The sequence below is a fragment of the Oncorhynchus mykiss genome, chromosome 18 (assembly GCF_013265735.2).
Source record: "Oncorhynchus mykiss isolate Arlee chromosome 18, USDA_OmykA_1.1, whole genome shotgun sequence".
In the NCBI taxonomy this organism is placed as follows: Eukaryota; Metazoa; Chordata; class Actinopteri; order Salmoniformes; family Salmonidae; genus Oncorhynchus; species Oncorhynchus mykiss.
Window position 1 is genome coordinate 71,522,561 of NC_048582.1, and position 10,000 is coordinate 71,532,560.

The window sequence follows — 10,000 nt, forward strand, 5'->3', positions numbered from 1 at the left end:
CTGGGGATGAAGGTTCTCTTCAACAGGAGACACAATTACTTGTCCATTTTCCTTTCTCTAGCCCCTCTCTTCTCTCTTCTCTTCTCTCTCTCTTCTCTATCCCCTCTCTTCTCTCTCTCTTTCTCTAGCCCCTCTCTTCTATTCTCTCTCTCTTCTCTATCCCCTCTCTTCTCGCTCTCTTTCTCTAGCCCCTCTCTTCTCTCTTCTCTTCTCTCTCTCTTCTCTATCCCCTCTCTTCTCTCTCTCTTTCTCTAGCCCCTCTCTTCTATTCTCTCTCTCTTCTCTATCCCCTCTCTTCTCGCTCTCTTTCTCTAGCCCCTCTCTTCTCTCTTCTCTTCTCTCTCTCTTCTCTATCCCCTCTCTTCTCTCTCTCTTTCTCTAGCCCCTCTCTCCCTTCCCCTTCTCTCTTCTCTCCCTCTCGCTCTCCTCTCCTCTCTCTCTATCTCTCCTCTCCCTCTCTTTTATCTCTCCCTCTCTCTCCCTCTTCTCTCTCTCTCTCTCTCTCTAGACCCTCTCTCCCTCCCCCTTCTCTCTTCTCTCCCTCTCGCTCTCCTCTCCTCTCTCTCTATCTCTCCTCTCCCTCTCTTTTATCTCTCCCTCTCTCTCCCTCTTCTCTCTCTCTCTCTCTCTCTAGACCCTCTCTCCCTCCCCCTTCTCTCTTCTCTCCCTCTCGCTCTCCTCTCATCTCTCTCTGCCTCTCTCTCCCCTCCCTCTCTTTTCTCTCTCCCTCTCTCTCTCTCCTCTCTCTCTCTCTTTTCTCTCTCCCTCTCTCTCTTCTCTCCCTCTTCTCTCTCTCTCTCTTTTCTCTCCCTCTCTCTCTTCTCTCCCTCTCTCTCTCTTTCTCTTCTCTCTCTTCTCTCTCTTTTCTCTTCTCTCCCTCTCTCTCTTGCTCTCTGTTTTTCTTTCTTTCTCTCACCCCACGTTCTCCTTTTCCTATTTCCCACATGCTGGGGACATTTGTATTCTCTCCAGTTTCATTTCATTATATTTCCCATTTTGTGATGTTTCATGAGGTTTAATTTGCAAAACAGCTGTCATCCCACTGAGGACGTGGGGAGACTATGGAGGGAGAACCGCAAGAAGCTTCAAAGGGTAATGGTGACCAACGAAGACTCCAGCCATCCTATTCATAGACTCTCTGCTTCCACAAGGCCAGTGGTACCGATGCACGAAGACTCCAGCCATCCTATTCATAGACTCTCTGCTTCCACAAGGCCAGTGGTACCGATGCACCAAGACTCCAGCCATCCTAGTCATAGACTCTCTGCTTCCACAAGGCCAGTGGTACCGATGCACGAAGACTCCAGCCATCCTAGTCGTAGACTCTCTGCTTCCACAAGGCCAGTGGTACCGATGCACGAAGACTCCAGCCATCCTAGTCATAGACTCTCTGCTTCCACAAGGCCAGTGGTACCGATGCACGAAGACTCCAGCCATCCTAGTCATAGACTCTCTGCTTCCACAAGGCCAGTGGTACCGATGCACCAAGACTCCAGCCACCCTAGTCATAGACTCTCTGCTTCCACAAGGCCAGTGGTACCGATGCACCAAGACTCCAGCCATCCTAGTCATAGACTCTCTGCTTCCACAAGGCCAGTGGTACCGATGCACGAAGACTCCAGCCATCCTATTCATAGACTCTCTGCTTCCACAAGGCCAGTGGTACCGATGCACGAAGACTCCAGCCATCCTTTTCATAGACTCTCTGCTTCCACAAGGCCAGTGGTACCAATGCACCAAGACTCCAGCAATCCTTTTCATAGACTCTCTGCTTCCACAAGGCCAGTGGTACCGATGCACCAAGACTCCAGCCATCCTATTCATAGACTCTCTGCTTCCACAAGGCCAGTGGTACCGATGCACGAAGACTCCAGCCATCCTAGTCATAGACTCTCTGCTTCCACAAGGCCAGTGGTACCGATGCACCAAGACTCCAGCCATCCTATTCATAGACTCTCTGCTTCCACAAGGCCAGTGGTACCGATGCACGAAGACTCCAGCCATCCTAGTCATAGACTCTCTGCTTCCACAAGGCCAGTGGTACCGATGCACGAAGACTCCAACCATCCTAGTCATAGACTCTCTGCTTCCACAAGGCCAGTGGTACCGATGCACGAAGACTCCAGCCATCCTAGTCATAGACTCTCTGCTTCCACAAGGCCAGTGGTACCGATGCACCAAGACTCCAGCCATCCTAGTCATAGACTCTCTGCTTCCACAAGGCCAGTGGTACCGATGCACGAAGACTCCAGCCATCCTATTCATAGACTCTCTGCTTCCACAAGGCCAGTGGTACCGATGCACGAAGACTCCAGCCATCCTATTCATAGACTCTCTGCTTCCACAAGGCCAGTGGTACCGATGCACCAAGACTCCAGCCATCCTAGTCATAGACTCTCTGCTTCCACAAGGCCAGTGGTACCGATGCACGAAGACTCCAGCCATCCTAGTCGTAGACTCTCTGCTTCCACAAGGCCAGTGGTACCGATGCACGAAGACTCCAACCATCCTAGTCATAGACTCTCTGCTTCCACAAGGCCAGTGGTACCGATGCACGAAGACTCCAGCCATTCTAGTCGTAGACTCTCTGCTTCCACAAGGCCAGTGGTACCGATGCACCAAGACTCCAGCCATCCTAGTCATAGACTCTCTGCTTCCACAAGGCCAGTGGTACCGATGCACCAAGACTCCAGCCATCCTAGTCATAGACTCTCTGCTTCCACAAGGCCAGTGGTACCGATGCACCAAGACTCCAGCAATCCTATTCATAGACTCTCTGCTTCCACAAGGCCAGTGGTACCGATGCACCAAGACTCCAGCAATCCTTTTCATAGACTCTCTGCTTCCACAAGGCCAGTGGTACCGATGCACCAAGACTCCAGCAATCCTTTTCATAGACTCTCTGCTTCCACAAGGCCAGTGGTACCGATGCACCAAGACTCCAGCAATCCTTTTCATAGACTCTCTGCTTCCACAAGGCCAGTGGTACCGATGCACGAAGACTCCAGCCATCCTAGTCATAGACTCTCTGCTTCCACAAGGCCAGTGGTACCGATGCACGAAGACTCCAACCATCCTAGTCATAGACTCTCTGCTTCCACAAGGCCAGTGGTACCGATGCACCAAGACTCCAGCCATCCTAGTCATAGACTCTCTGCTTCCACAAGGCCAGTGGTACCGATGCACGAAGACTCCAGCCATCCTAGTCATAGACTCTCTGCTTCCACAAGGCCAGTGGTACCGATGCTCGAAGACTCCAGCCATCCTATTCATAGACTCTCTGCTTCCACAAGGCCAGTGGTACCGATGCACGAAGACTCCAGCCATTCTAGTCGTAGACTCTCTGCTTCCACAAGGCCAGTGGTACCGATGCACCAAGACTCCAGCCATCCTAGTCATAGACTCTCTGCTTCCACAAGGCCAGTGGTACCAATGCACCAAGACTCCAGCAATCCTATTCATAGACTCTCTGCTTCCACAAGGCCAGTGGTACCAATGCACCAAGACTCCAGCCATCCTATTCATAGACTCTCTGCTTCCACAAGGCCAGTGGTACCGATGCACGAAGACTCCAGCCATCCTAGTCATAGACTCTCTGCTTCCACAAGGCCAGTGGTACCGATGCACGAAGACTCCAGCCATCCTAGTCATAGACTCTCTGCTTCCACAAGGCCAGTGGTACCGATGCACGAAGACTCCAGCCATCCTAGTCATAGACTCTCTGCTTCCACAAGGCCAGTGGTACCGATGCACCAAGACTCCAGCCATCCTAGTCATAGACTCTCTGCTTCCACAAGGCCAGTGGTACCGATGCACGAAGACTCCAGCCATCCTATTCATAGACTCTCTGCTTCCACAAAGCCAGTGGTACCGATGCACGAAGACTCCAGCCATCCTAGTCATAGACTCTCTGCTTCCACAAGGCCAGTGGTACCGATGCTCGAAGACTCCAGCCATCCTAGTCATAGACTCTCTGCTTCCACAAGGCCAGTGGTACCGATGCACGAAGACTCCAGCCATTCTAGTCGTAGACTCTCTGCTTCCACAAGGCCAGTGGTACCGATGCACCAAGACTCCAGCCATCCTAGTCATAGACTCTCTGCTTCCACAAGGCCAGTGGTACCGATGCACGAAGACTCCAGCCATCCTAGTCATAGACTCTCTGCTTCCACAAGGCCAGTGGTACCGATGCACGAAGACTCCAGCCATCCTAGTCATAGACTCTCTGCTTCCACAAGGCCAGTGGTACCGATGCACCAAGACTCCAGCCATCCTAGTCATAGACTCTCTGCTTCCACAAGGCCAGTGGTACCGATGCACGAAGACTCCAGCCATTCTAGTCGTAGACTCTCTGCTTCCACAAGGCCAGTGGTACCGATGCACGAAGACTCCAGCCATCCTATTCATAGACTCTCTGCTTCCACAAAGCCAGTGGTACCGATGCACGAAGACTCCAGCCATCCTAGTCATAGACTCTCTGCTTCCACAAGGCCAGTGGTACCGATGCACCAAGACTCCAGCCATCCTAGTCATAGACTCTCTGCTTCCACAAGGCCAGTGGTACCGATGTACCAAGTCTGGGACCAAAAGGCTCCTGAACTGCTTCTACTCCCCCAGGGCACTATAATAATAAATAGTATATCTGACCTATTTGACTATGACGCTGCTACTGTCTAGTATCTATTATGAAGGCTTCGTCCTGTAAGGATCGAGGCTGCAGACGAGAAGCAGGTACAGGGATGAAACAAGAGACAGGAACACAGAGGGCTTCTGGAGAACACGTAACGATAATGTGGATGAAACACAGGAACACAGAGGGCTTCTGGAGAACACGTAACGATAATGTGGATGAAACACAGGAACACAGAGGGCTTCTGGAGAAAACGTAAACAATAATGTGGATGAAACACAGGAACACAGAGGGCTTCTGGAGAACACGTAACGATAATGTGGATGAAACACAGGAACACAGACAGATGTAGGGAAGGCCATCAAAACGTGAAGGAGTCAGAGGCCAACGAGTGCTGATGCAAGTAATGATGGTGACAGGTGTGGATAGAGCCATGATATAATTGACTCAGTACTGGTACTCTGTGAATAGAACCATGCTATAATTGACTCAGTACAGGTACTCTGTGTGTATTGACTAAGTACTGGTACTCTGTGTATATTGACTCAGTACTGGTACTCTGTGTATATTGACTCAGTACTGGTACTCTGTGTATATTGACTCAGTACTGGTACTCTGTGTGTAGAGCCAGAAAGAAAGAAAGAAAGAAAGAGAGACAGAAAAGGGACAGATAGAGAGAGAGAGAGAGAGAGAGAGAGAGAGAGAGAGAGGGATTGGAAAACACTAAACAAACGACAACACGAAGAATTATCTATCCAAAATGGAGATGAATGGGTAAACCACTTCTCCAATCTTTTTGGCTCTATAACTAAGAATAAAGAGCAAAAACATATACATGATCAAATATAGATCTTAGAATCAACAATTAAAGACTACCAGAACCCACTGGATTCTCCAATTACCTTGAACGAGTTACAGGACAAAATAAAAACCCTCCAACCCAAAAAGGCGTGTGGTGTTGATGGTATCCTCAATGAAATGATCAAATATACAGACAACAAATTCTAATTGGCTATATTAAAACTCTTTAACATCATCCTTAGCTCTGGCATCTTCCCCAATATTTGGAACCAAGGACTGATCACCCCAATCCACAAAAGTGGAGACAAATTTGACCCCAATAACTACCGTGGAATAGGCGTCAACAGTAACTTTGGGAAAATCCTCTGCATTATCATTAACAGCACACTCGTACATTTCCTCAATGAAAACAACGTACTGAGTAAATGTAAACATGTATTTTTACCAAATTACCGTACAACAGACCATGTATTCACCCTGCACACCCTAATTGACAACCAAATAAACCAAAACAAAGGCAAAGTCTTCTCATGCTTTGTTGATTTCAAAAAAGCCTTCGACTCAATTTGGCATGAGGGTCTGCTATACAAACTGATGGAAAGTGGTGTTGGGGCAAAAAACACACCAATATCTTCACACAGGGTCGTGGGATGAGACAGGGATGCAGCTTAAGCCCCACCCTCTTCAACATATATATCAACGAATTGGCGCGGGCACTAGAAAAGTCTGCAGCACCCGGCCTCACCCTACTAGAATCCGAAGTCAAATGTCTGCTGTTTTCTGATGATCTGGTACTTCTGTCACCAACCAAGGAGGGCCTACAGCAGCACCTAGATATTCTGCACTGATTCTGTCAGACCTGGGCCCTGACAGTAAATCTCAGTAAGACCAAAATAATGGTATTCCAAAAATGGTCCAGTCACCAGGACCACAAATACAAATTCCATCTAGACACTGTTGCCCTAGAGCACACAAAAAACTATACATACCTTGGCCTAAACATCAGCGCCACAGGTAACTTCCACAAAGCTGTGAACGATCTGAGAGACAAGGCAAGAAGGTCATTCTATGCCATCAAAAGGAACATACATTTCAACATACCATTTAGGATCTGGCTAAAAATACTTGAATCAGTCATAGAGCCAATCGCCCTTAACGGTTGTGAGGTCTGGGGTCCGCTCACCAACCAAGACTTCACAAAATGGGACAAACACCAAATTGAGACTCTGCATACAGAATTCTGCAAAAATATCCTCCGTGTACAATGTAGAACAACAAATAATGCATGCAGAGCAGAATTAGGCCGATACCCACTAATTATCAAAATCCAGAAAATAGCCGTTAAATTCTACAACCACCTAAAAGGAAGTGATTCCCAAACCTTCCATAACAAAGCCATCACCTACAGAGAGATAAACCTGGAGAAGAGTCCCATAAGCAAGCTGGTCCTGGGGCTCTGTTCACAAACACAAACACACCCTACAGAGCCCCAGGACAACAGCACAATTAGACCCAACCAAATCATGAGAAAACAAAAAGATAATTACTTGACACATTGGAAAGAATTAACAAAAAAACAGAGCAAACTAGAATGCTATTTGACCCTAAACAGAGAGTACACAGTGGCAGAATACCTGACCACTGTGACTGAACCAAACGTAAGGGAAGCTTTGACTATGTACAGACTCAGTGAGCATAGCCTTGCTATTGAGAAAGGCCGCCGTAGGCAGACATGGCTCTCAAGAGAAGACAGGCTATGTGCTCACTGCCCACAAAATGAGGTGGAAACTGAGCTGTACTTCCTAACCTCCTGCCCAATGTATGACCATATTAGAGAGACATATTTCCCTCAGATTACACAGATCCACAAAGAATTCGAAAACAAATCCAATTTTGAAAAACTCCCATAAAAACTCCCTCCGTAGTTCTGTAGGAATCATCGGCTACAGACCTCACTCTGTGTATAACACGTCAACAGTCTCTTCCACCCCCCATGGAACTGAAGACACAACAACACAACACAGTGAATTACACCTCAGAAGTCTCTTAAAAAATGACTCATCCACCCCATGGGACTGAAGACACAACAACACACCAGGAGAACTACGATGTGGCTGCTACTGCTGAATCTATGAACAGAAAACGAGGGAGCCAGTGACCCACGGGAGAGAGAGAGAGAGAGGCAGATAGAGGGAGGGAAATAGAGAACAGAGATGTCGGAGAGAGAGTCAGAGAGAGAGAGAGAGAGAGAGAGAGAGAGAGAGAGAGAGAGAGAAAGAGAAAGAGAAAGAGAAAGAGAGAGAGAGAGGGAGAGAGAGGGAGAGAAAGAGAGGACAGAGATGAGGGGAGAGAGTTGGATAGAGAGAGAGAGAGAGAGAGAGAGAGAGAGAAAGAGAGACAGAGAGAGAGAAAGAGAGTGAGAGAGAGAGAAGACAGGCTCTGTGCTCACTGCCCACAAAATGAGGTGGAAACTGAGCTGCACTTCCTAACCTCCTGCCCAATGTATGACCATATTAGAGAGACATATTTCCCTCAGATTACACAGATCCACAAAGAATTCGAAAACAAATCCAATTTTGATAAACTCCCATATCTACTGGGTGAAATTCCACAGTGTGACATCACAGCAGCAAGATTTGTGACCTGTTGCCACGAGAAAAGGGCAACCAGTGAAGAACAAACACCATTGTAAATACAACCCATATTTATGCTTTTTTATTTTATCTTGTGTCCTTTAGCCATTTGTACATCGTTAAAACACTGTATATATATAATATGACATGTGAAATGTCTTTATTGTTTTGAAACTTCTGTATGTGTAATGTTTACTGTTAATTTTTGTTGTTTTTCACTTTATATATTCACTTTGTATATTATCTACCTCACTTGTTTTGGCAATGTTAACACATGTTTCCCATGCCAATAAAGCCCTTGAATTGAATTGAATTGAATTGAGAGAGAGAGAGAGAGAGACAGAGAGAGAGAGAGACAGAGAGACAGAGAGAGAGGGAGAGAACAAAGGCACACCTCTCTCGGGTCAGGTGTGATCGCGCAGCACTCTTAGAGCCAAATACAACGTCAGATTTGAGTGTGTAACTCAACATTTCTACCAAATACCAAACCAACACATTATTTATTTGCACTTGTTTTTCTTGCTTTTGGAAGCGTGACGCTGTCCTCAGATTATCTGTTCTGTTATACTCACATACATTATTTTAACAGTTTTATAAAACTTTAGAGTGTTTTCTATCTAATACTACCATGCATATGCATATCCTAGCTTCTGGGCCTGAGTAACAGGCAGTTTACTTTGGGCACCTCAGTCATCCTTTGAGACAGATGAGACATGGATTGCGTATGTGTGTCACTCAGAGGGTGAACGGACAAGACAAAATATGTATGTGCCTTTGAACAGGGGTATGGTAGTAGGTGCCAGGGGCACCGGTTTCTGTCAAGATCTGTAAAGCTTCAATTTTTTGGACTGAAGGATAGCTCCCATCAGGCAGGTCAGGGCTCGAACTGAAGTGTCAGGGTAGATCAGTGCTGATCTAGAGTCAGGTCAACCCTGTCCACGTAATCCTGATGGTATTTCAGTGCTGATCTAGAATCAGGTCAACCCTGTCCACGTAATCCTGATGGTAGATCAGCACCCCTTCTGAGACACTGTGTGGATAAGGGTCCAACTCCTATTAACGGCAGATCAGGGAAGGTCTTACCTTCACAGGAGGGCGGAGGTCCCTGAAACTCCAGGTGAGTCCCCAGACGACAGGTCAGAATGTTGTTCCCACTCAACTGGTACCCTGGTAGACACCTGTAACGCACTATATCACCTGGAGGGAGAAGAGGGAGGGAAGTTGGAGGGAGGGAGGGAGGGAGGGAGGGAGGGAGGGAGGGAGGGAGGGAGGGAGGGAGGGAGGGAGGGAAGTTGGAGGGAGGGAGGGAGGGAGGGAAGTTGGAGGGAGGGAGGGAGGGAGGGAGGGAGGGAGGGAAGTTGGAGGGAGGGAGGGAGGGAGGGACGGGGAAGGAGCGAGGGAGGGAGGGAGGGAGGGAGGGAGGGAGGGAGGGAGGGAGGGAGGGAGGGAGGGAGGGAGGGAGGAAGGGAGGGAGGGAGGGAGGGAGGGGGAAGGAGCGAGGGAGGGAGGGAGGGAGGGAGGGAGGGAGGGAGGGAGGGAGGGAGGGAGGGAGGGAGGGGGAATGAGCGAGGGAGGGAGGGAGGGAGGGAGGGAGGGAGGGAGGGAGGGAGGGAGGGAGGAATGAGGGAGGGAGGGAGGAATGAGGGAGGGAGGGAGGGAGGGAGGGAGGGAGGGAGGGAGGGAGGGGGAAGGAGCGAGGGAGGGAGGGAGGGAGGGAGGGAGGGAGGGAGGGAGGGAGGGAGGGAGGGAGGGAGGGAGGAATGAGGAATGAGGGAGGGAGGAATGAGGAATGAGGGAGGGAGGGAGGGAGGGAGGGAGGGAGGGAGGGAGGGAGGGAGGGAGGGAGGGAGGGAGGGAGGGAGGGAGTGAATACACATTAAATAACTACAGAGAATTTGTCTTCGTCACGTCCTCCACATAAACTGAAAGATGGTGA

At 48.8% G+C, this 10,000-nt stretch overlaps 1 protein-coding gene across 1 annotated transcript in view; it reads right to left on the bottom strand.

Annotated features, from left to right (window-relative positions):
* The window catches only part of LOC110518582 (CUB and sushi domain-containing protein 2-like), a 458,013-nt gene that overhangs the window by 201,032 nt on the left and 246,981 nt on the right, over positions 1-10,000 (bottom strand). Inside the window, exon 35 of the mRNA XM_036953653.1 lies at positions 9,148-9,261. Within this exon, the coding sequence (XP_036809548.1) occupies positions 9,148-9,261 (114 nt within the window). The remainder of the gene's footprint in view (positions 1-9,147; positions 9,262-10,000) is intronic.